This window comes from Drosophila kikkawai, chromosome 3L, assembly GCF_030179895.1.
Source record: "Drosophila kikkawai strain 14028-0561.14 chromosome 3L, DkikHiC1v2, whole genome shotgun sequence".
NCBI lineage: Eukaryota > Metazoa > Arthropoda > Insecta > Diptera > Drosophilidae > Drosophila > Drosophila kikkawai.
This window is the reverse complement of record NC_091730.1, coordinates 23,289,681-23,316,884: the sequence shown is the minus strand read 5'-3', so window position 1 is coordinate 23,316,884 and position 27,204 is coordinate 23,289,681. Positions and strand designations below refer to the sequence as shown.

Sequence of the window (27,204 nt, the reverse complement as noted above, 5' to 3'; positions counted from 1 at the left end):
TTGCTGTGCAATATTTTCCATTTCCTTTTCATGACGTTAGCATGGGCATCTCTCTGGGCATTTTACACTCTGTATTTTCTGGCATTCTGACACTGGCATGGCGTCATGGGGATGGAAATGTAATAGTTTTGAGCTAGAGTTGCGAATTTCAGCTGTTTGCTGTTCCGCTTAAATTTGAGCATTGTTTGTTCTTCGTCCGTTCGCATTTTTTCCTATGACTGCTGACTGCTTCTGCCTTTGCTATTGCTTCCCCTTTCAAGTGATAATTTCTAACGCTCACCAAAGACGAAGTTTGTTTACCAGCCGAGTGCTATCAAAATCAGTCAGGCCTCAACAACAGTAGCAACAAATGGTGGCGAGCGAAAAATGCGCCAAGTAAACAAGAGTCAGCATTCAAGAGTGTTTGAGATCTAGAATGTGCACAGAAAACAAAAACTTGGAATTTTTAATGCTATAAATTGTATATTATTGATAAAAAGTATAACAAAATTAAATTTATAGATCGGTCAATAACATATATGTAGTAGTATTTTACACATATTAAAATTAAGAAAATAGAAAATCTAAATTCATGTTTATTTGGTTTCAGGGGGAAAATAGCAAACTCTCATTTAATAAGCTCAAAAGAGGACCCTTCAGCACAAAAACATGTACAGACCTCTTGCTTTGCACTATAATTCCCAACTAGGTTTTTGGCATATCCGCTACCGTTTTTTGATTTACTTGCTTAAAAAAAGGCCTTGAATAGGACAGAAGCTTAATGTTTTTGAGAATAGATTTAATATTATATTTAAATAAATATTTATTATAAACATTAGATTTAAGACTTTCTATTCTAACAATCTATGATATTATGACACGATTGCTACTAATTTTCCTGTGTAGAATCTAGAGGTTGTGTCGGCTTTGGCATAATAATAGACAAATAAATAAACTAAACGCATTTTGCGCCACTTTGCTGCTACCTTTGTTGTTGTTGCCGCTGCTACTGCCGCTCAGATGTTGCCCATGACGTTGCCCACGATAAGTCATTGAACTTAGAGCGGCAACGTAGAGCCAACAATATCAAAATAAATAGAAAACGCGAAAAAAAGCAAAGAAGCCAAGGCAACCGTTCCCCCCGCCTCCCATTCGCATCTGCCACCCCCTTTTGATGATAAGTGAAATGCAGTAATATTAAGAATAGTGACCACCGCTCCACCCCCCACACCGCGCCACTCCTCTTTATCACCCATCCACAAACAACTCTCACTCAAAGACACACGTACACTTATACACGTGCACAGCGATTACACAATCTTCGCGAGCGGCATTTTCATTTTTCTCTTCCTGGTTCGTCGTCATCGCGCATCGTTGTGTTGGAGAGCCTCTCCGGCCGAAGTTTCGTAGTGTGTGTGCGTTACCGAGTCCATGTCTGTGTGCAGATCAGGTTTTATCGCCCAACGCAATCGTACACGGAGAGAAATCTGGGGAAAAGACAATACTTTATCATATAATTAATCTTAATTTACTGAGACTAGATCATAGATCGTTTTCTTAAAAGTCAAAACAAAACCTTAAGATAACTATTTTTTCCATTTTGCTTGCCCTTCTGTTCAAATTTCTTTTGAATTAATTTATTAAATATTATATGTATATTATTCATAAAGTGAATAAAAGCGGTTTTAAAGTACTTATAAAAGTACCATAAAATAAACAACGAACGTTTTCAAGTAATACAAGGAATATGATTTTTATAGCATATTTTTGAGCGCTGTTTAAAGAGATTTTAAATCACTATTGCCTAACCACAAAATGTAAAATCCCTAAACGTATTTTTATATCTTATATGAAAATGTATTTTTCATTGTTGTCTGTTCTTGATTTTCAGTGTTCTGGCTTGGGTGGATCAGTGGGGGCGGCGGTGTTGTTGCTTCGATTGGTCGCTCGGCCGTACTTCGGCGCTGACTTTTCGCTTTCGTGGAGGATCGTGGATATATAGCTTCGGCTATCGGCAAGTTGCCGTTTTCTTGTTATTTACAGTTTCTGGTTGCTTTCGCTGGCCGTTGGAAAAATGGCAAACTCTAGCGTGCAGTCGCTGTCGGCGTTGGCGTTGCTTCTTGCTGTTGTTTTTGTCTCTGCTGCAGTTGCTGCTTCTGCCGCGGCTGATCATTGACTTTCGTTGATTCCCTTTTGCGCCAGGCATTCGTCATGGAAATTGTGCAATGCTCAAGGGAAAATGGGGAAAAGTATGTCCACTTTTAACCAAATTGAAGCGAATTTATACTTCATATTTGACTTGATATTGATAGGCATTTATCAAGTTTTCTTCTTAATGTTTTGCTATAAACTCACAACTTTTACTAATTTTCCAATGTGTAAGAACTGCCTTTCCCTATATACTTCTAATGATCTTCAAATAATTATTTTTACGACCGAATTCTCTGTGCCAAAAATGACGTTTTTTACTTTTTTGCTAGCCAAAAACACAGCTGCATCATGCAACATTTAAGACTTCCGCATTGCAGCATTTTCTCTCCCACTTGAAGAGAGGGCCCTAATGCCGTCTCCCTTTCTCCACCTCTCCACAACTCTCTATCCCTTTTCCGCTGAAGGTTCTTTGACCCCCCTTTAAGGCGCCCCCACTTCTGCTCTCTTTTTCTCTCACACACACACGCTCCCCAATGCTCCTCTATTGCCTTTTTCCTCCAAGATAGTGTAAACCAAGTAACGGTTCGCTCTCTCGCTCTGCGAATTTGCTCTGGTGTGTGTGAAATTGATCTTGAGGGGAGCATATGTGTGTGTGGATGCACTTGGAAGTCGACGGCGCTGCCAAAGATTCTGCCGTCGTCGACTGTGGCAGCGGCAATAGAAATTGAAAATAGCAACCAGGAAAAGAGTTTTGCAAATGGAAAAGTGCAGCAGCAGCAGCAACAACAACAGCGGCAGCGAGAGTGGCATTGCATGTTGCTCCTCGTTGTTGTTCCAAGCGGCAATTGTTGCTGCTTTAGCAGCTGTTAACAGCTGGTGCTGTTCCTGTTACAACTTTTCCAGCAATTAGATTGCAATTACTGCTGTTAATTAATTGTATTTAAATTAATGAATTTTTTCATTTTTATCATAATTCGTTTAATATAATCCTTGTAATTGCAACTATAGACGCTGTTCGAATTGGTCCTATATTTGTAAATCTTAAATTATAAAATATTTCTTTAATGTATTTAAGTTTAAGGTTGCTTTTTTGTTGTTTGTTACTGACTTTTACTATTATTTTGTTTTCCTTCAGTAATTGAGACAATTATCCTTTCTTTAGAGTTCCTGTTAAGGATCATTTATTGCAGAACAAATAACTGTTAGTTAGTAACAGTAACTGCTACTGCCGCTGTTCTAGCTGCTTTCTTTCTGCAAGCTTGCTGTGCTGTTAGTGTTCTTGTACTCTTGCTGTTCCTGCTGTTGCTGGTGAAGATTAGAAAGATAGAGGCTCCAAGCCAGCAGCACTTTAACTCTCCGCTCCTCCCGATTTCCCAACTTTTCCGCCGCTCTCCTCCAGAGATTTCGCCTCGTGCTGCGGCGGCGGCGCTTCGCAGTTTTCCCACTCCATTGGGCCACACAGCACAGCCGCATTCTATTTGCCTGCTCTTTCCACACTCGCACACTCGCTGGCACACTCACTGGCACACTCACTCCACTCACCAATACACACACTCCGTCTTGGCGAGGCCCAGGCGATTCTTGTTCTTCTGCGTCGCTGCCGCAGAAATCTTGTGTCTTGGACTTTTGCGGGCTGTATGTTGTCGTAGGTTCTGCAGTTTGGCTTGGATTTTCTGCGGCGCATTTGGAGCGCTGCGAAGTTGGCGCTTGGATCTCGTCGAGGCGAGAGTTTCTTTCCGATTTCGATACGTTCGCGCGATCAGCAGCAGTCCTTCGATACAATATTTTCGATCAAAACAATGAATCGCGTGTGCCTGCTGCCCGAATATCGCAATTAGAATACGCTTGAACTTGGAACGCAGGACTTCGAAAACCACACGGAAGTGAATTGAAAATTTATGCCATAGAAGAATTACAATCATGACATAACAAACCATTACGAATGCAGAGTGCAAGTGACAAAAACAAAGCGAAAAGGGGCGGAAATAGAGAAAGAGAAATGGGAGTTTCTTCTCATATGAGTGATCACCTAATTAATGAATTTAAGAGTATTTTTCAGACAAGCTAGCGAGGGAATTATGCAAGAATCAAGGGAATCATTCAAGTGATAGGACTTACAGATAAGATAATTTTTAGATCTCAACTTAAGGGAAATAAGTTTATTTTTTTATATTTTTGTAGATATATTAATCAAATTCAACATACAAGAAACGTATTTTCATCCAATTCTGTAAAGTTTTATAGATATCATGCGAGCTAGTTTTTTTTTTTAGTTAAAAACTTTAAAAACCCTATACTAACCCACCCATCATTAATTAATACGAATTACTCAACAGACACAAAAGGGTTATATGTATAAAACTTTAAAAAATACTTTCTAAGGACCTCGCTTAGTAATTCTATTCCCCATTGAACCGCAGCTTTAATTTATAAACTGTTGCGAATCGAATCAAAAATCCTTTTAACGAATTCCCCATAAAGTGCCAAAGGACAAAGAATCGCAAGGATTTGCCACAAACATGCTGAGCGGGCGTCATTGCGGGTTGCCAACATCGATTTCCGCGACCAGGACGATGCTGAAGATGATGGATGGCCAGCTAACCGGACCGATCCAAGCACCATGGATGTATACCAAATAGAGCTGGAGGCACAGGCACAAATCCGCTCCAATCTTCTGGTCGACACCTGCGCGAAGCACTCGGCGGAGCAGCAGCAGCAGCAGCTCCAGATCAAGCAGGAGGACCTTCTCAAGGACTTGGCCCGCGACCAGGATCAGCCCAGCGAAGGCGAGGAAGAAGACGAGGAGGAGGAGGAAGAAGAGGAGTTCGACGACGAAGCAGAGGAAGAGGAAGCAGTAGACCCAGAAGGAGCCGAACTCGCGCCAGTCAATTTCAATGCAAATTCGGACTTTAATTTGCATTTCTTTGACACACCGGAGGACTCGTCTACCCAAGGGGCCTACAGCGAGGCCAACAGCTTGGAATCCGAACAGGAAGAACAGGAGGAACAGCAGCGGGAGCATAGAGAGCTCCAGGACTGTCTAAGTGCCATCGAGGCGGATCCCCTGCAGTTGCTGCAGTGCGACGACTTCTACAGGACAGCGGCTCCGGTGGAGCAGCAGCAGCAACACGCCAACAAGCAACATCAGCAAAAGGAACACCCACACTCGGCACAACGTCAGCACCCGCATCCTGGACCCCAGCAGCCACATACACAGCTCCTGAGCACGCTGAGCAATGGTGGAGGTGCTCTGTACACCATCAGCAGTGTGCATCAGTTCGGTCCGGCCAGCAACAACAGCAGCTCCCCATCCTCCAGCGGCGCCCACGCCTCGCCGGACAGCGGCTGCTCCTCGGGATCGGGATCCTCGGGATCCTCCTCCTCCTCGGGCGCGGTCTCCTCCTCGTCGTCGTCCAGCTGCTCGGAGCACTTCGGACGGTCCGCCACAGGCGCAGTTGTCAGTGTCGGCAGTGGCCACGCTCATACATCCTCGTCAGCGATCAGCTCCACCAACGGCAACGTCGCCAGCCACGCAGCAACATCTTCATCTTCTGCGCATCTGAACAAAGGTACACAGAGAGAAAATCAAGGCTTTAGTACAGGGAAGCCTGAATGTCAAATTTTTAACATGGGTTTAATGGGGTTCTTAAATTATTATATTACCATTAAATTGAGAAGGATTTCAATTTAAATTGAAAGAATCTACCTCTGAAACTGGCATATTTAAACCTTTTAACTCATAATTTTTGCCAGTGCATGTACAACCAGCATCGGCAACACCGCCGCCCGATTGTGACTCTTCCGCGTTGCAGTTTCTGCGGAGCATTGTTGTCGCAGTTGAAAATTATGTTCAATAAATTTGCATTCATTGCATAACAGCCACAACTGAGAGTCGTTCGGGGCTTCGGTTTCGCCTCCTTTTGAGGAAACTATTAAAGCGCAGCATGAAAAATGTGAAAATGAAAATATAATGCCCTGTTATTGGTCGGTTGCCGTTTCTCTGCTGGCTTTCCACTACGAGGAAATTGCTTTTCATGTTGCTGCAGGTCTGTCAATGCAGTGACCATGCGCGATTGGTGCAATTGAAAGCCAAGGGAAAAATGTTTTCATTTTCATAAATCGCCTTGAATGGCTCTAGGCTTTCGACTCTCGAATTGCCTTGGATATATGGCATTAGGAAGGGCCAAGATGGCCAGCAGTTGTTGGCTGCTGTAATGGAAGCGGAGTACTCAGCCGGGAAATGCAACACAAATTTCATTTGAAAACTATTACAGTCAACTGTTCTGTGAGCGGGGAAATCTTGAAGGAAGTTGGCTAAATTGAGGATATTCCGAATTAAAAAACAAAATAAAGAAAACACGAAGGATTTTTTAAATATTTAAGAAGACGAGGTTAGTCTACATTTTTACATTGCTCGACTTTAAAGTACAACAAAAAAGTTATAATAATTCATTATAATGAAAAATAACTTCTATATAAGACAAGACTGAAGTCCACCTTGGCCACATAATATGACTAATTATTTATACATATGTACAAGTACTTTTTTTTACGGTGCACCATCCTTTCGTCATAAAACCCATAAGCACTTGAACAAATTTGTCTTGGCAGGAGTTGCTAATTGCCTGGACTTGCAGGCAAGGATTCCGCTCTGTGGCCATTGCCACATTTAATTGCAGCAATTAGTGCGGGCAGTTGCAGGCAAAGTCTAATTGCAAGTAAATTAAATCTGTGGGTTTTCGGGGTGGCGGTGGGTTGAGGAGGAAAAATCCGACTTTGAATTCATCAAAAAACCCGAGGAAAACTCGACTGCTTTTCCACACTCCGATTGATATCCGCTGGCTGGCAGTCGTCCATGGCAGGCCCCTCCACTCAATCAGTTGTCTTCGCCCAGATAAATGCAAGAAATGGAAATGGAAATGGCGATGGGAGGGGAAAAATCCGAGGAAAATATGAAGTCTTTGTCGTCTATCGTCTGACAACGCGGAAATGCCAAGCCGTTTTCCCGCTCGCTCCTTCCCTCGGCTGGGTAAACAATGGCGTTTCAAATTGTCAACTTACAAAAGCCACCAAATGATTTGCATTTGAACGCGGCGCGAAAATGAAAAGCAGGCACTTGAGTCTCCTTTTGGCTTTTCCTCTCTTTCCCATAATACCCATTTCCATTTCCATTCCCATTCCATTGCCGCCCGGGCCGCGGCCGACGACATTTTCCAGACAACGATGGTGAAAATTCAATTTGCAATTGCACAAGCGCGTAACGCTTCCCCTTTTCCCCGCTTTTCATTTTCTGTTTTTTCTCGTTGTGTATTCGGTGTGTTGTTGTTGTTGTTGTTGTATATTTTGTACTTATTTTGCCTGTTTGTCGGCGCGTGCAAGTTGCACATTAATTTCATTTTGTTTCGCAGTTTTGAGGTGTGGCAACGCCAATTGCCACAGCGGCAACTAGCAACAGCAAATGCACTGGAAAAAATGAGATCTGCATAATTTTTAAATGTGCATTTTAAAAGGATTAAATAATAATTGTAATAATTTAAAAAGTTGAAATGAGGGCATAACATAAAAGTATACATAATTTCGATATTTTCTATCTATGGATATTTTCTATATATTAAGGTATTCCCCCTAAATTAATTTTCTACTAACTTCATTGCTTGTTGTATTTTGTGGCTAATTAAATATCAATTTCGATAGGTGAATAATTGTATTTTACTAGAGAATTTTCTTACTGATTTAATTCCTCATTATTTTCCTACTAATTCCCTAACTAAATTTCCCTTTTTTTTCTTAAGTGTACAGTTCAAACTCCGCGCTTAGTTCATTTGCCTCTCTTCCTCTTGCATTAGAAAAGCGAAAAATAAAAGCGAGAAATGCAGTCAAATTGAATTCGAAATGAAATGCCAAGAAGCAGGCATTGCTGTCTGGCTCCAGTTTTTCTTTTTCTTTTATTTCGTAGTTGTTGTTGTTGGAAGTGTTGTTCCTTTTCTTTGGTGCTATTTGCAATGCAAATTTTCTTTCGACTCTAGCAGTGAAAATTGTGCGACTGCAGTTTTTCCTACTCGTGACTGCTGCTTGTAGGCGGTGGCGTATACGTGATTTTTTGGCATTTCTTCTTATCGCACATCGCCTGGGAGTTGAATGCACCCGGTAGGCTGTTGCATTTCAGCCTGATTGTTAAATAAACGCTGGCTTAAGGATGATTGAGATTAAGTTGGATTAAGTTAGATTTAGCTAAATTTGGGTAATTTGGCAGCGGGAAATTCAACTGTCAACTTCATTTATTTAGCCATATCTTGCGACAGTTGTCGATTGATTGTTGTGTTGCCCCATGTGTTGCAACTTCTCTGAGTGTGTGTGTGTGTGTGTGTGAGTGACAGCTGGGCGATTTCGAGTGGGTGATACCGGGGTGACAGCAAACTCATTTGGCAAATGGCAAGCGAAACTCCGTGTGGCGCACGGGGCGTATGAGCAACGGGGCAATTGCATAAGCGACAGACTCGGCGGACAACTTTCCAAACATGAGGAGGAGGAGATAAAGGAAGCTTGTGTAAATGAAACAAATGCATTTTTCCCTTGCAGAGCAACAGCAGCAGCCACCGACGACACAGCTGCAACAGCAGCAACAGCAACAGCAACAGCAGCAGCAGCAACAGTTGCAACACTCGCAGCAACCATCGTTTGGTTTAGCGGACAGCAGCAACAACAGCAGCTGCAACAGCAACGGCAGTAGCAGCAACACCAACAGCAACAACACCAGCAGCAACAACAACGGAGTCTCCTCGAAATCATTTGTGCCCTGCAAGGTCTGCGGCGACAAGGCATCGGGCTACCATTATGGTGTAACCTCCTGCGAGGGTTGCAAGGTGAGTAAAGCATTCTAGCTATCCTTATTCTCCTTATTACATCCAAAATTTTAATTTTCAGGGTTTCTTTCGTCGCAGCATCCAGAAGCAGATCGAGTACCGCTGCCTGCGGGACGGCAAGTGTTTGGTCATCCGGCTGAATCGCAACCGCTGCCAGTATTGCCGTTTCAAGAAATGCCTTTCAGCTGGCATGAGCCGCGATTGTGAGTACCTACCTTTTACACAGCCCAGCTAAGCTTAGAAATATTATTATTAAGCCAATTCACCATTCCCAAATGCCAGACATTTGGGGCCAAAGTGAAGGGGAGGCTGCACCTTTCTGCCTGGCCTCTTGATAACTTTATTAGCCGCGAAACCGCTGGCAGATTTCTGCCAAAAGATCGCAGATTGTGTCAGTTGGTTGTCTTGGGAAATTGGCAGCTCCGAGATAAAGCTGCGGAGGAGCAGTTTATTCTACACACAAATACAAAAAAAAAACATTTAAAAGAATGAGTCAATTTGGCATGAAGTAATCCGCACAAATAAAATAAATTTCTTTACATTTCCAGTATTTTAAACTTTATTAATATATATTTATCGTTGCTAAACTTAACTTTATATTCTCTGTGCACCCTTAAATACCAATTTTTAATGTATTTCCCGCTTAGGCTTGATTTCTGTACTCTCGGTAATTGAATCAGCGAACATCGGTTAACCAGTTAGCTAATGCCTCCTAAATCGCTGTAAAAACCTTTGGTTAAGATAATTTGGCCATTTAAAAACTCAATTCCCGGGCAGAGGCCGTTCATCCAGCCTTAAAACGGGTTCCACGATCCGCCCAGCCTTTTAGTTAAACACCCATAAACAACTCCGGACGGCAGTCTGCAAACTGCAAACTCCAAACTGCAACTCCAGACTATTTGAGGCGGGCGGAAACCAGGGCTTAACTGCAGTTCAAGTCGAGCTGGCCGCAAATTTAGCCCGCTGCCTTTTGCCAAATACTTCCTGTAAGCCAAAGTCCATGGAATCCACCCACGGACCGAGAGCGAAATTAGTTTTTATGACTCTTGTCAGCGGCAACTGAAGCAACAGCCACATTAGCAACAGCGACAGCAGCATCAGGAACTCCTTCGGCCACATCGTGGAATCCCTTGGCTTTCGAGTGCAATTTATTTGAGGTTGCACAATTAATTGCTTTAAAAGATCGGAAACAAGAGAGCGGGACATAAAAATCGGCAAAGCAATGTTTGCTGTCACTGCTGCTGTCATTGTTGCTGTTGCACGCGAGCAACATTTATTAGTCGCCTCGTCTATTGGCTGCAACATTTGTTGCAGTTTTTTATGGCTCTGGTCTCGCCAAGCCACAAATGCGGCCAGCCCATGGTGTTGAGCAAACATTTCCTTAATTTTAACCCAACGCCCACGCAGCCAGAGCCACAAGGAAATCCATGAGACCCACACGACAATGGGAGCTGTTTTCATGATTTTCCACAGCAGAGATTTTTCATCTACTGAGGAAACTTGGACTTGATTTATCCTTAAACTTAAAAGGTTTTTATAATGATAAATTCGTTAATAAAGTAAAAACCAGGCTTTGGGAACTCTCTTATTTACAATTTATTTGCTTTTATTTTAAATATTTAAATAATCCGATTATAAAAGTATTTCTCTGCGTGTGAACATGAAAGTTAACTCATTTATTAGCCATCAAAATCGAAGTCATATTTTCTTAGCCTAGATTTATGATGTGCTTCGTCTCAGAGCAAACTATACTGCTTTTCAGGGCCAAAAACTTTTCCATTTTCCATATTTGTGCCCCTCCGGGCACTTTATTACTTCTTTATCCCGGCAGGCAGATAGTTTGCGACTTTTCCTGTGCCTCCATGCATATGGAAAGTTCAATAATTTACTTAAATTGCTTTTGTGGCAAGTTTGCTAGTGCTGCTGCAGCTCCTGCGATGTGGCTGTCGGTGGGCGGTTGCCAGTTGCAAACTGCAGCTTTTGGAGGCGCCTTTTGAATTTTGCTTGCTCGGTTTAATAAGACTTTGGCACAGAGTTTGTCGAATCGGATGGGGTTATTATGGGCAATGGCTTATGGCAACAGCAACTGCCAATTGCAGATTGCCGATTGCTGTTGCAGTTGCAGAGGCTGTTCCTACTGCTGCCGTGAGAGATTTTCCAATTAAGTTTGGCTTGGAGAGCTGCTAAAAACGCTGAACCTTCATTTTAGCCACTGCAAATGTTGGAGTTTTAGGACTTTAATGGGTCAGGCCATGATTACCCCTCTGCTGCGCAGAAAACAAATGCAATTATGCCGGGCCCGTGTGTATATGAGTGGGCGTGGCATGACTTTTATTTAATTTGCAAAGCTTTTGTTGGCAGCGGCAACAAAGTACGGGTAAAACGAGCAAAAAATAAAAATAAAGGGAAAAATAGCGCGGCTCTTGCCAAGCAAAAATCGCATTTCGGATGTTGCAGCAGCAGCAGCAGAGGCGGCAGTAGCAGCAGCAACGTCAACAGCAACACTTTGCATGGCTCTGTTGGAATTTGGGTCAAACATAAAGCACAGAGCACAAACACACTGAACACGCAGCAGCACAAAGTTTTCATGCCGGCATGCGGCATTTTGTGGCAATATCAACAGCAACAGCCACAGCAGCAGCAGCGGCATCAACATCTGCCTCCCTTTCGCCAAAAGCCAATTATTCTCTCACACAATTTAATAAAGTTTTACTCTCATTTACATTTCGTAATTTTAGTTATTTTCTTATTTATTTTAGAGGGCGCGAATGTAGACTAAAGCTTTAACTGATTTAAGTAACTGCTATAAACTCGTGAATTGATTTATTTTACCTAATTTCTATGATAGACTAAAGACTGCCTGACTATCTTAAACATCATTTTCGATTTCCCAGGGTCACTGCTTTAAGAAAATGATAGAACTTTGCTCCAGAATTCCCTTTCTTCCCTGCCTAATGAAGTTTATGTGAGAGAAGACTCGTCTGGAAGCTGGCTAATTGAAAAGTTAGCGTACTTTCTTTGGCTTATTTTCTATGTTTCGCGTAATACCGCCGTCAATCAAATTGGCCGCAAATCAAAATGCAATTAAAGCCATAGTAGAACTTTTTGGACAAACTTCTGGCTGCTGGCTGTCTGCTGTCTGGTGTGTCTGCTTGGGAATGGGCACAGAGCTGTCGCTGCCAGAGGCGACATCAGCAACAGCTACGACTACAGTTGGAGCAACATCAACCGCCAAGGCGACACAGTAACACAGAATCAAACTGCTCTCGACTCAATTGTAGTCAATTTGAAAGCAAACTATCAAAGTATCAAATGTCAGCTGCGAAAACCACGACTCTTGACTCTTCTAGACGCCCAAAATCGAGTGCAAAAAGCCCGAAAAGAACTCCATGTTGCTGCTGCGCCTGCGCAGTGACAGCAGCAGCAGCACCGGGCCTTATAATTGCGGCGTAAACTGGGTCAGTTACCGGGCCAGACCAGGCCAGAGACCGGGCCAAATCCAAATCCAAGAGCCCGAGTATTGTTGTCGCCGGTTCTTTGGCTTTTGGCCATTGTTGCTGCTCGCCAGCTCGCTCTGTTTTTGCGCTTCTGACAATCGTCTTTTGTTCGTCTCTCTTGGCTTACATTAAAGTTTAGCCACAGTCACAGTCACAGTCATCGCGGCTGCTGCTATTGTTTTCCGTCAACTTTTTATTATTTGGCAATAGGCAAAACGACGGCGGAGAATGTAAAGAGAATATTCTGAAAGAACTGCACGAACTTTGATTGCTGGCTGTCAAAAATTGCATGAACGCTTCGTGGGTTAAAAATACATTTTATTTGTTGTCTCGAACGATTTTATTTTTTATTACAATAAAGGTTATCTCAGGTTCAGTCTAGAAATTTTCCATGAATTTGCCTTTATAATGGTAATAATAATTCGAATATATTGTTAGTAATAAAAACCCACATGATGTGGGAAATTCTAAGAAGTCTAGTAAATTCATGGAACATTTAATTTATTTAAGTATTAAATAGTTGTTCTTATTTCTTCATTGAAGAACTACCACATTATCTTGAAGAGACAAGGAATTATAGTAAATTCGTAAAGGTTCAATATATGTTAGGATTTTAATTCAAATAAACCCACATTATCTTGAAATGTTAAAGAATTCTACTAAATTCATGGAGTTTGAAGAGCTTTAATCACTTCCAGTAACGTCATAAAATCAAATCTGAAAAAAGCTTAAAATTATATAATAAAATTCTTTGTAATCTGCAAAATTTATATTTAAAAAATTCAAATTAATTGTTTGTTTTATTATTTGTTTAAACTTAGAAATCTTTCACCAGTAACACTTCTGACTCATGTATTTAGTATGAATCTATGTTTCAGTTATTATTAAAATTAAAATAAAATTATTCAGATCTCCCTGATATTCCTGGTACTTTCCGCAATTATCACTTTTGCCCCTTATCAATGTGGAAATTATTTGTTCTGAGGAGTATCTTCACCTCAAAGCTGGCAGTTCGCGATTATCGCACTCGATGGCATTCAACCTTTTGTTGATTTCCTCGGAAAGTTCACCAAACCTCCGGATGCCGAATTTCGATTCCGATTCCGTTTTCGAATTTTGAACTCCCCGAGCGCAGAGCTGTGCTGTGCGCTTCCTTTTGGCAATTCCCCCTTGGCGCCTTTCACTTTCAGTTGTCGTTCGTTGGCGCATTGCTGCGGCTTCCGCTCGCCACAACCCCATTCGACCCCTTCTCACCCTTCTTCCCCCTTTATAGCCCACCGACAAAAAACCAAAGTCCAATGCTCGCAGTGTTTATGACTTTTCGCGAAACAAATCAGCCGCAACAGCAAACACAAAATGCAATAAACGAAAGAACAACAAAAACACGAAGCCCGCGCGAAAAGTAAATAAAAGATTGCCAAAAAATATCATTTAATTTGTGTTTTTAATTACGTATTTAAAGTGTTGTTATTGCTGCGCGACTCTCGTTTATAAACATTTAGCCCGGCAATATGCATAAACTGAAAAGTTGAGTAAACACTGAGAGAATGAGAAACCGAAAAAGGCAGGCGATCATTAAGCGATTTATCGTTATTCAACAAAAGCGAAATGCCCCCGCACCTGTTGCAGGTGAATGAATGGGGAATCTACATACCTTATACATATTCTCAGTGAGTCAATCTCGATGCATTTATTACGAGCATTATTATTCCGCTGCAGGTGTTGCAACATGGTCCCGGTGACTAATTGCCAGTGTTAATTTTATGCAATCACCGCTGCAGTTCATTGTTCTTGGGTGTCGCATGTTGCTGCCGTGTTACGCATGCGTGCCCCGCAGCAACAGCAACTGCAGGCAGCAACATCAGCGAGCAATCTGTCGACCAATTACACCGAAACCCGTTTGTGTTGCCGCCAATTGTTGCCGCAGTTGTCCCTCTATTTATAGTTCAATTAACACCTTGTCGCCTTGCTGAATTCGCAAAAAAAAAGATAGGAAACAAACAAAAACGTAAAGTTAAGAAATTGTTTAGCAATTTAACACATTTTTGGTTTTCGAGGAAGGAGCGAGAAGTTCTTAGAAAAACAGGATAAACACTATCAAGTTTATTTTAGGTTTTTGCCAGAATTTCAAAGCACAAAAATACATACATAAAATAATAATATTAAAATTAATAATATAATATGGTAAATATCAATAAAATGGTAAATAAAAATAATATTCAATGTTTGTAAGGGTTAGGTAAGGTTAACCCGGATATGGCCCTTAGTTGTCCGGGAAATTTTTGGATGGACCTAGAGACTATTGAGCCTTAGGAAATCAGTATAAGAGATTATGAAACTTTATATTTTTCAAATTTATATTGCAAAGAAATGCTTTTTATTTTATTTTATTTTTATTGGGTTTGCAGCTTTAACAAATATTATATTACTTATATTACTTTAAGAAAATGTAGCTCTAGTAATCCTTTAATTTTCTAGACATATACTGAAGACTATATAATGCATATTCAATAGATACATTTCCTTCCCTTCAAGTTTGTTAAACCCCTTAAGCAAATAATTCCCTAAAAATCTGAATGAATCCCTTTATTAAGAATTCCTCCATTTCCCGAGCTCGCTGACCCCTCTGACCCCACGGAACAGTGACTGATTCACAGAGTTTGCTCCTGCAATTTGCACATTTCTGCATCACTTGCAACTTTGCCCAAAAAAGAGGAAATTCACCTCGAGTCAGTACATTTCCAGAGAACGTAATATGCGTAATTTGGTTCTATTTACCGCGATCCCAACAGGTGAGCAAACTGAACGCAAATAATGCACAGAAATTGTCATTGTTCGATTAATGAGCAACCTTGACACCCGAAAACGAGAATAAGTACAAGCATTTTGTGGCCAATTATATAAATTAGTGGATCCGTACTTAACCCATTTTCACTGCGAACTGAATGGGTAATTATTGGCCCAATCGATTTGTGCATTTAGCAATTATCAGGGGCGGAGGGGCTCTGCCCTCGGCAACAATTAATAACAAAACCCATCGGCAAATTACCAAGAAATGTCGCACACTTTTCGAGTAAAATAAAATGCAGGAAAAATGGGGGGGATGCGGGGGCTTTCTGCGGGTGGCCGCTCTTTGCACAAGAGACAATGACGGCCAGGGCAGAGCAACAAAGCCACCCGAACGAACGTTGACTTCTAAATGTCAATCACTGCGGATTTTCCCCTCCTCCTCCGCCTCCTCCACCACCCTTCCAGCGGCCAACGTGCCCTGCATAAGAATGTCTTAGTAAATATCATAAAAATGTATATGCAAAGTGCAAAAAATGTGAAGCGAAAAACAAATCACAGACGATGCAGAAGAAAAGAAGTTTATAAAATTAGCCAGCGCACTTTGTGTTGTTGTCTAGTGCAAAAATAAATGATTATGATGCGCTGCCATTACCCGCAGTTCATGCACTGGAAAAAATGCATATTTATAAGGGATATAGCAAATATATTATGAACTTAGAGACTATTTAATTTGAATTTTTGCAATATAAATAGTAAAAAATAACAGGTCTTAAAGAAAGAAAGTAAAAATTGAAATTCTTGAAAGATTCTCTCCCCTTTCCCACTGTGTATGCACACAATAGTTGACAACGCATCGTCAGAAGCGGCGGCAATTGCACCCGCCCTTGGGTTCAACGCCCAGTGCAGCAGCAGCAGCAGCAGCAGCAGCAACAGCAACACGCATTTTCCTTGGCGCTTCCGCAATTCTGGCCAGCGACGACGTCAACGGCAATCATGGCATTATCAGCCGAGGGGAAAAGCGAGCCAAGTGCCTTGATTAAGCTGCCAATAACGTAAGCAGCTGCTTAAGTTGCTATTGCTTTTACTTGAGACGCTGTTGTTGTTGATGTTGATGATGTCGCTCTTGCATCTGCAACTTCACGCGTCATTAAGTGGCAGCTTCCAAAACTGATGGCAAACTGCCACCCGGAAGAGGCCTTATGGGCCAAATCTTGACCAATTTGGAGCATCTTTATGACGGGCAGGCATCTGGGATGAATCTATGCAAAAGCCAAGGCAAGCCTTATTTACTGTAATTGCAATTGCAATGAGCGGGAAAACTGGCAGCGATCAAAGTCAACTTAGGAAAGAAACTGAAAAAAGAAAAGAATTTTTAAATAAAAATTAAATAAAGTAATTTGAAAGAATATAATAAAATTTAGAAATAAGTAAGTAACATTACCAACATTATTAAAAATTGCTTACAGCTGGCTTGGCTTTGGTCTCTAAAAAGATTTGTGATACTTTTGGAATATTTTACTTGTAATTAACTTTTTCAAAAGAAAAGAAAATTTAATTCTGAGCTTGAAAATTTTATATTATATTCAAGAAATCATATTTTCAAGCAAAGAACAAGCCGCCTTATAAGTCTTTCTGAATTTTAAACAAAGTAAATTGTTCTACTTAAAATCTACATAATAATAAATATCCACTTAATACTTAACTAAACATTCATATCCTCTTAGTAATACAACCCAGAAGAGTAAAGATCATTGCTTTATTATGTAATTATTTAACTTCATGTATGTTTCATGCGAGTCTCATGTAAATTTAATGCGGACTCTCAAGTTAATTTCTCCTTGTGCATTGTTATGAGTTTGGTGCCTGCCGCAGAAATGAGGAAGCAACTTCAGACCATTGCATTTACAGTGAGCTGCCGCGGCGGCCGCTGCCAACGCAGAAATCAGTGAAGCGTTTTGGATTTCCAACTGGCCAGCTATATAGTACTTATAGCTCCACTCTCCCCTCATCTGTAGCCCCATTTGCTGGTGGGTTGCCTGTCTTCAATTAACACGCCGCTTCCATGTTGCTGCCGCTGCTGATGGTTGCTGGTTGCACTGACGCTGACGCTGATGTGGCTGCTGCTGTGTGGCATTTCCCTTTACGATTTGCAGAATGCGTTGACCTTTTTGTCGGGTGCTGCGGTGCCGAGTGGTGTGCTCTCGAGTGTGGCCACAGATGATGATGACGGCCACTTTGGCGGCTTGTTGGGAACACCTTCCGCTCACCAGCTCCTCCTCCTCCTCCTCCTTGTCGTTTTCTCCATTTGATGTAACTGCTTAATCAAGCTGAAGATGCACGCAGCACAAATTGGGGAAGTATCTTTTATATTTTATTTTATTAAGCCTTATAAAAATAAAGTTCTTGTGGAAATCTTCTCAATTATTATTAAAAATAAATGATACATCATATCATGTAGACTTTATTTTCTTATAAATTGAGATCAAATCGATGTCTATTTCCTGGAAATATTGTTTTCTCTGTGGGCTTGAAGATGGAGATGAGGTTGCAGTTGGAAGTTGAGGTTGCTCCGTAAATTGCTTGAGCTGCTGATCTCGATAAAGACGATGATGATGACGGCGGCGGTGAGCTGCGTGATCGATGAAGGGGCTCCCTGTTACTGTCCGGAGCACTCGAGGCTGCGCTGCCCTGCTCAACTTGCCACTAAATTAAATCAAAACTGGCAGTGTGCTAAGACGTGCCCGACATGCCGAAAAGGGCGTGATGAAATTGCTGGGGTTACGAGAGAGGAAGGAAGTTCGCACTCGAGACACCGAGATTGCTGCTGTTGCAATGTGCGGCGGCAGTCCATAATGCAGTTTTTAATACACACTCTGCGTTGCGTGTCGCAAATTAGCCAGTCCCTCCCCCTCTAACGGAGCACCCTAAGTGGGGGGAGTGCATTTTCGCCCATGTTTAGCACTGCCTAAACCATCAATTAGTGGACTAAATCTGGGAAAAACTAGGCCTAGTTGAGGGCAATAAGACATAAAGTAGAGAGGGAGAAAGAAAAAAGAGCAATGGGGTTGTATTTAAGAAGGAATCTTTGAGTTCCCTTATAAATAAATAAATATTAACGACAACCTAATCAAAAATTAGCAATTTAATACCAATTCTTCCATTTATTGGCCTTTCTCTGATTTATGGACAAGAGTAAAAGGCATTTAGCTTATCAAAGGCGCAACTTTCCTTTCGCATCCTCGACTCAAGCCAGCATCCAGCGGATGCAATTCGCTTTTTGTGTGGGAAAAACTATCGAAAACTGGCTGCCGAAGCAGGAAATTGTCAAGCGATGCGTCCTGTTTCCTGCAGGCAATCCAAAACCGATCCGAGATGCGAAAGAAAAAGGCCAAGAGAGACCCAGGACTCAAGACGGGGTCGGGTCTTGGTGGCAGCAACAGCAACAGCAACTGCAACTGACACGAAAAGTCACTTCCTTATTGCAAAGCTCACGCACACAGGCGCATTTAAGCCATCATCTAAATCAAGGCTTATGTAACTGCCAACATTTGCGCTGGCTTTTCTTTTTTGCGCTGACTCGCTGCCTCGCTTCATGCTTTTTCTTGCCTTATTGCCAAACTGCCGAAGGAATTGGGCGAAAAAAAAGGCAAATGCATCTAACACCGGTTAGGCAGGTTTTTTTTCTTTGCATCCCAGAGATTGCAGCAGCGGCAGTTGCATGCCACATACAGACAGCAGCGACTGCGGCAACGGCAGCATTAACAACAAATCTTGTTACTCAATTTCAATTGGTGCGCTGTTGGCGTCGCTGCAACAGCGTTGCAGGCAGAGCTGCACTCGAAAGTTCTGCTGCGCGGAAAGCTCTCTCTCGCTAAGTCGAGTCTCTCTCTCCCTCTCTCTGTGGCCTGCTCTTTTCGCTTCTTTGTTTTGCTTCTGGTATTCTTCAGCTGCTGCTGCGGCAGCCTCTGCTGCTGTTGTAAAAGCTCTGCCTCTGCCAAAGTCGACGGCGGCCGAGGCAGCAACTGAGCGGCTGGCCCTCTTCGTTGCCTTCGTTTCGCTGTCGTTTTCAGTTGTTTCTCGTTGCCAGAGCAACTAATTTGGCTTTTTTCCCACTCAATATAAAATATGAGAATTAAAATAATTTAATTTAAGCTTTTACTATCTAAGTGTTAAGAGAGAAAGTATGTAACAGGCGAAGGAAGCCTTTTATACAAAGTATGTATATTAAGTAACTTATGAACGTTACAACCCCCACTACTAGTCACAAATCGTAAGATATTTCAACTTTTGTCAAGAGACAGTTTAGCTTTTTTAAGACCTAAAAAGCAGGCAGCACTTTTCGTTGCTCATACCTCGCAACACGCGAACGCCGCAGCAGCAGCGGCAGCAGCAGCGGCAACAGCAGCAGCGGCAGAAGCAGCAGAAGCAGCAGCAACAGCAACAGCAGCAGCGGAACACTTTTCAGTTGTCTCTCGTTGCTCCAAGCGCGCGACACGCGAACGCTCCAAACCGCAGCAGCAGTAACATTAAACACAGCAGCAACAGCAGCAGCAGCAACACCCAAACTCCAAGCAAACACAAATTTCCAGCCACTCTTTAGGTAGAAATTATTTAAACATTTTTAAACAAAACTTCCTTGCGAATAAAAAATTAAAAATAAAAGTAAAGTGCGTTTAAGTCAATATCAATAAATATTCGCAACACAACAACAACAACAGCAACACCCACCGAAAAGCCGACGGTTGCATAAATTGATTTCGGGGCATTCATTGTGTGATTTGAATTTCAAAATCAGCCCGCGAGAAGAAATCTTCTTCCCTCAAAAATACAGCCGAAAGTTACAGAATAAAAATAAAATTTAACAAAAGCAGAGCAGTGAAATTAAAGCAAGAAAACGACAAGAAAAAAGTTTCTTAAGTGAAGTTTCCGAAATCAAAAAGAGACGAGAAGCCAACGCACGCAGCGGAAAAGCAACGCCGAAGAAGAAGGAGCCTATTTTTGGATAACCTCTCAGCTGAATGGTAAATTTTAAAGCCATTTCCGGGGGAGACAGGACGCGAGGATGCTTCCCGAATTTAGCATACGCGGCGTATACGCAATATCAGTTCGCAGGGGGGGAGAGAAGTGAAGCTATCACCTCGCACTGACTAATCAGGGTTCATCGGTCGCCAGCATTACTTCCTGTCTTTGTGGTGGGGCGAAATTTTACTTCCTATTTCGCGAGCAAGTATTTTGCAAATTTCCATTTTTCCTTCTGATTTCAAACCTTACAACGCGGCCCCAAAAAACTGGTTTCGTTTGCGAAACTGGTTGGCGTTTGTTTATCCGCCAGTTTTCGCTGTGCAGCCCCTCTCTCTCACTCGCTGTTCCCGTCTCTGTTTTGATTTGACTCCTTTTCCTGCCCGCGAGCATTTGATTTGCATTCCCGATGCGGATTGGGTCTTGGTTTCGAATTCCCAGCTTCTAATCAGAACCGGAAACATAAAAACGACGCCGCCAGTTGCAGTTGCTGGTTGCCAGTTGTCCGGTGAACAGGTGCATAGAGCCCAGAGTCCTATTGGTTCCCATTACCAGCTGCCTCGGCGACTTCTGCGGGGTCCAGCTCGACTACAGATGCAGCTCGTGCCTTGATTCGTGCACTAGAAAGAAAATTGTGTGAAACATATGTATCTGATAAGTTGCGATATACTTGTGTAATTTTCTTATTAAATTCAAAAAAATCTTCTAATAAGATGAAATAAATCTTATAAAATGTACACTGGCCACTTTTAAGCCCATTATAAATGCTATAAACCTTCAAATGCACCTTCAAAAAGATTCTTTAAGCATTTCAATAAGCCATGCCTCAGTAGAAACTCCAACTTCAAAATATCTTTTCTCTCTGTGCACCCGATTCCCCCTCCGGGCGAATCTCGGTTCTCTGCATACATTTGTATCCATTATGTGTGTGTAATACGGTTTATCTACATACACATGGCCGGGGCCTCGCATAAAATAGTTGACAAATTCGCAAACTATACAAACAATGCCCAGAGAGAGAGATACATAGATACGCAGATACATAGATATACAGATACAGATGGAGATACTCGAACTCACACCCGTGCACTTGTTTGCCGAGTTCATTAACATTAAGTGTTGTCCTTGTGCGTTTTCAGCTTTTTTGCTAAGCGAATCAAATGCTCTAAGCACAAGTAAAATCGACTACTAGATACCCTAGGGCCTTCAAAAATGTTGGATAATCGATAGAAACCTATGAAGCCCTAGCTGGCGAACAAAGTTAATTTGAAAATTTCCTAATTGATTTTACTCTTGTTAAAATAAATATTAACAAGGCGAAGGTGTCATACCCCTGCCTAAGTCCTTGTTGTAAAGGGTATCAAAAGGCAAAAGGCATTTCCCCGGCACTAATAAATAAATTATATGCAACAACATCTGGGTTAAGTAGGCAGCAGGCAGCCGGCAACAAACATTTTGGCCAGGTAAACCAACCGAGGGCAGGAGCAGGAGCAGAGGCAGCAGGAACTCTCTCCCCTTCTCCCTCCGGCTCAGAATGGATACACACACTTGGGCTTTTGGCCCGAGCAAATATATGCCGAGCGAATAACCCAACAGAATGCCGATGATGATCTTTATCGTCGTCATAATCAGCGTTCGGCGGCGTCATCATCGAAAAGCCAGTCGAAGCCAAGCGAAGCGAACGAACCAGCCAGCGAACGGTATTTGTAGTAAAAAGCGGCCAATAAACTGAACGCGTGCGGTTCAAGGTTTGGCCAAAGCCAAAAATGAAACTAAAACGCAAAGCAGAAACAAAGGCAGAAAACAAAAATCAGAAAATCAGAAAAAAAAAACTAGCTAGCTAGCTAGCGAATGACGGGCACACAGACGACAGGCCAAACGAATAACAATTAAATCTCAAAAGCATGAAATCATCTGCCCGGCCAGCTAAACTAGCACAACGACTACTAAAATATGTATCCATGAGATACGGATCCGAATGCGAATCCGAAGCTCATTGACCAAAAAGTCACAGAGCGGCGGCTGCTGCTGCTGCTGCTGTTACTGTTACCGTTAAGCCCGAGCCAAGTCAAGCGCCCATTAACAGTTAGCGTTGGGGCCAATTACCCAACTCAGGGTAATTGACTTGGCCAAGACGGCGACGGCGGCGGCGACGGAGGCGGAGACAGGTTAGCGGCGGGAAGGAGCTAAAATGTGATGCGATAAAAGCGGTCATAACTCAAGTGCCGCCCGGAATCAGCTGAAATCATTTGCGGCTCTAATTCCTACGGATTCCGGGGCTGCTCATTAGATGATACAGCCTGGGAGAATCTCTCCCGAGTTCTTTTAGTTTATTACAAAATTGACCTACATATTTCTTTGCCGAGCGAGTGGCCATTGTACGCCAGCAGATACATTTGTATCTCTCGGCTTTTGCACTGGGAAAAATCAAGCCAAAGGGAAAATGAGGAACTTTAAAAGGTTTTTAAACTACATTTAGTGATAATCCATAACTTAAAGGGTTTCAATGAAATGTTGAGCTTAAATAATTATTTATATATTTAATTTATTAAATGTTTTAAGACAAAGATTGAATTTCAAGTACTTTGTAGAATATATAATTCATTCATAAGATGGTTTCTTTACTCCATACAAATTTTCAAATATAAAAGATTTTTGTTTTCAGAACCAGATGAACTTTTCTTTCTCTGTTAATGCTACGTGTTTGCTTGCTTCTTGTTATTTATTCATTATAATTTTATTTCGTCTGCTTTGTGTATATTGTCATTAGCAAACGAACTGGGCTGAGCCGAGCTGATGGGCGGGTTCCTCGAAATTGTATTGTCCGCTAACATTAATGAACTTATATGGATTGGATGTGTCAACCATTTGCCAAATATCCAAATATTCCAATTCCGAATAGAAGAGAGAGAGCTTAAGTCGGACTGGATAGAAACCAAAACGCCACTCAATCGGAGAAGAACTTTCAAAATCAACTTTTGTGGGCCAGTGGACAGTGTGTTTGTATGTGTTTGGTTAGCCCTCGTCATAATTGACAGTTTTGTGCCAAGAATATACCGCAAACTGTTTTAGTTTTGATTTGGACTGGCAGCCGCCGCAGAATGATTCGCTTCGCTGCATTGGCAGGTCGAGAAGCAACAACGAAAAGATACTTTTTCGCAGAAACCGATACTCTGTAGAGTTGGTAACAGCCGTTGGTAGTGCCCAGAAGTGACCTCTAAATTGAAAGAACTCGAGTGCCAGACAAAAGACACCCCCACACTCCAACCCCTCTCTACAGAGACTATATAGTTTATAACCATATTTAGTCTGTAGATCCGACCACAAGTGAGGCAAGGTGGCGAGTACATAACCACAGCAGCAGTGGGGAAACCGAAGCATGGAGAATATTCGCTTAATTTAAGGTTAAAAAACATTTGTTCTTATTTGGTATGAATTTAACATAGTTTTCTTCTGATTAAATATAGAATACTCAAGTCTTCAAGGTATTGTTTATCAGAGATATAAATACTTCTCCTTAATCTAAACCGCAACTCTTTTAGCTAGAACTAACAGCATATGAGTGGCAGGCAGGGGCTATAGCTCTCGCTCTTCATGGCCATGACGATGGCCTGCCTGCCACATATGGAGACGGGTCGGCTCCTCCGCTCCATTCAGTGCGCCAAACAGAACAGAACCGAGCACCGAATGGATCCCAGCTGAACTACACCAGACTAAAATAAAGAGAACTAAATGGAATGGACCTAGGGGCGTCGACAGTAACTGTTTTCGGTTGGGGGAGTAGTAACTAGAAGGAGGCACTGGAGCCGGAGCCGAAGAAGCGTAGCTCGTCAGTTACTCTGGCGAGTCGCCATTTAATGACGCCTGTTTTTATTACAAAATGTATTAAAATGTTGTACAGGTGGTTTTTGTCGGTTAGAAGATGAACGGAGGGGCTATGGCAGGGGGTTTTACTTTGGTCTTCAAGGCGACTTTTCGCCTTAGGAGTGGGGGGCGCTGCTTGGGTGGAGCTGCAGCGACGGCTCCGTGTGTTGATGAGCCTATTAAATGCTGTTGATGGCTCTCAGCGGAAAAAACAAGCAACAGAAAACAGAGGCCGACTTCGAGACATACTCGTTCGATAGAGATAAAGACGCAGATGGAGCTGGAGATGGAAATGGAGTTTTTGTCGGCTGGCTAATGACTCTGCCTGCCTCCGACTGCGACTGTAGCTACAGCGACTGTGTGCCCGAAATGAGACGGGTTTAAAGTGGGTTAAACGCGTGGATCGGGGTCGCTGGGAAATGACTGCATCCGAATCTTTAACACGTCCAACACGACAACGAGTGGGACTATTTGGGTTAAAGCGGGCGCAGCTCCTAAATTGGTAAATTACTTAAAATGGACACTAATGGATATGACAAGTGGGTCTTCTTTTTTAGGAATTAAGACTTGAAGAAAGGTTTCAAAGCTTTCTATCTTAGCTAAGACTGAATATTGGCTTTACTTATAAGTTAGTAAAATCTTCAATTCTCTTGTCACTTTAAAGTAATAAATCTGTAAATCTCATCTCCAAAGTCCATTTAAAGCACTTACCCTCAAAGTCTGCTATGCACACAGAGCACTCTCTCTCGCCTGAATAGTTAAAGATACTAATGCCTCGTCCGCCCTTCTTAAACCCCTGAGCTAATGTGTGCCCATTTCATATTTATGCGTGGCTCATTAGCAAATGCAAGACTCAGTGCACTGGTGTTGGTATTGCGGAAGGTGCAACAAAAAGCAATCAGTGGAAGGGAGATAGAGAAATAAGCACTTGGCAACTCACATCTTCAGCAAATTTTCACTTGCACTTCCACTTCCATGAGGTTGGCAATCGCTGGAGTTAATTTTATTTGCAAAATAAAGCGAGGCAAACTTTAAATGGAGTCAAATGCCAATGCACACAGATACTCGCCACGCACACTCACAGATACACACACACACACACACACACTCGAACACTCTGGCCAGACGTCTGCCGAACAAAGATTGCACGCCAAACAACGCAGCGAAAAAGCAACAAAAAGTTCAAACGCCAGACAAGGATGCACCAAAGTGCAAAGGCAGCCAGCGAACAAACGAAACGAAACGAAATGAAACGAAGCAACGACCCAACACACACAGCCAGGGGTTGCCCGCAGGAGGGGTCGCAGAGGCGTCGTCGGGGTCAGGAATGGTGGCTGGGGCAGAGGATGGGGCTGGGGCAGGCGGCACTCGAGGCAGACGACGGTTGCCAGGAAGGCGAAATAGCACCGAAAGAACCAAGTCTTAGAAACTTTAATTTGAATTCAAATATATGGATAATAATAACAAATTTTAACAAGATTTTAATTTTATATTAAGTGTTAGATATCCTTTAAAAAGTAGTATATAGTTCCAAAAGGGTTCCTTAAAAAAAAAAACGGTGCCCAAAGAACTGACTCACGAATCGGACAATTTATCTACCCAGTTTTTAAATAATTAAAAGAGTTAATTAGTAATTTTTTCCATTCATAAATATTTTGTATACAATATTACAACAAATATAGTTTTTTACTGACTTATTATAGATATAAATCTGAACCTTAGCTATTTTATAATTATTTGTCTCAGTGCATCAGTTGCTGGAGGAGCCAGTGCTTGAAAAACGGAAAGCCAAAAGGATTGAACAACCCAGTCGGACTTTTCGGGAGGACGCGAACAGGGGAGGATGAAATTCTTCTGCAAATGGGAGGGCTTTCTTCGAACGAAAATTCCCTTTGGGGATTTTTATTTTTAATGCGAGAGAGAGAGAGAGAGAGATAAAGGGATACATATATTTTTGCTCTTTACTTGAAACTGTATGTATTCGCGTTCCCGACATTAGCTTTTGATTTGACTCAGTGGCGCAGTTGGTAAGCGGACGGTCTGTGATTTCTGAGACATGGGTTCAAACCCCGACCGGGATTTAAGGGGGGATATACATGTAAACCAAATTTTTTTTGGCAATTTTTTTTTTTGGTTTAAAAAATGGTTATTACTTAAAGAATATACTGTGTAAATTTCATTATCGAATTCCAACTTTAGGTGCCTCAAATCAAGTATGCACGCAAGGTTCACTAGTGTTAACGTGGGCGCATCAAAAACTTTAATCGTCATTTTCTCAACTTCTAATTTTGGCATTTCTACCTATGCTATGGACACGATTCACAAAAAACTACGTAACATATCGGAGTGAATCAAAAATTATTATGATCAGCATGAAATTATCTTCTATTTGAACCTAAATGGTTGTTATAAAACTTAGTATTACTATTTTTTAAGAGGGTGGGAAGTTAAAACTTATCACCTGAAAATGGCATTTTTTCCTTCAAATCAAAATTTATTTTTTTTGTCTTGATTTCTTTTTGGTTTTTTAGGTTCAAATAGAAGATAAAGGTGTAATGAATACAAAAAAATTTAGTTTACGGATTTCGGACAGGAATTACGAGCTCTATCGTGTCCATAGCACGGCAACTCAAAGCTCGTGGCGCTACGGCATATGTTCCATAAGTCCGCCATTTTGTAAAATATTGTTTATAACTAATTTTTTTTATCATCTCTGATTATACTTTTAACTATATCCAAAGTTTCACGACGATTGCTTGACTATTTCTTATAAAAAAAAATTTACGTAAAATGGCCAAATTTTGACCGCTTACATGTATATCCCCCCTTAAGAAAAGTAAGTTTATAAGTGGCTTTTAATAAGATTTATACATTCATTTAAGTAATTTAATAACCATTTAAACAAATAATAATTAACAAATAAAATAATAAAAAAGTTTTTTATTTTCTAAATTTTTATACTCTCTGGGGAGGAAAAAATTCTGGAATTTTGCAGAATTTCTTCCTGACCCGAGCAGCGACGGATTCTTCGTAAATCCAAT

The 27,204-nt window shown here is 41.7% G+C and overlaps 1 protein-coding gene and 1 long non-coding RNA gene across 5 annotated transcripts in view; both read left to right on the top strand.

Annotated features, from left to right (window-relative positions):
- Window positions 1-27,204, top strand: part of LOC108085827 (Ecdysone-induced protein 78C) — a 44,373-nt gene that overhangs the window by 3,273 nt on the left and 13,896 nt on the right. Inside the window, exons 3-4 of one of the 3 annotated variants that reach the window (XM_070284929.1) lie at window positions 8,710-8,993; window positions 9,055-9,196. In XM_070284929.1, the coding sequence (XP_070141030.1) occupies window positions 8,710-8,993; window positions 9,055-9,196 (426 nt within the window). Of the gene's footprint in view, window positions 1-4,611; window positions 4,893-8,709; window positions 8,994-9,054; window positions 9,197-19,759; window positions 20,302-27,204 lie in introns of those variants that run through there. The other 2 variants (XM_070284930.1, XM_017182581.3) reach the window with 2 other exon arrangements.
- On the top strand, window positions 23,039-24,188 carry LOC121502214 (uncharacterized). 2 transcript variants are annotated; one of them, XR_011444885.1, is made up of 3 exons: window positions 23,039-23,703; window positions 23,767-23,784; window positions 23,846-24,188. It is a non-coding gene; the product is annotated as an uncharacterized lncRNA (long non-coding RNA). The 2 variants fall into 2 exon arrangements; XR_005990878.2 differs by having other exon boundaries at window positions 23,842-24,188.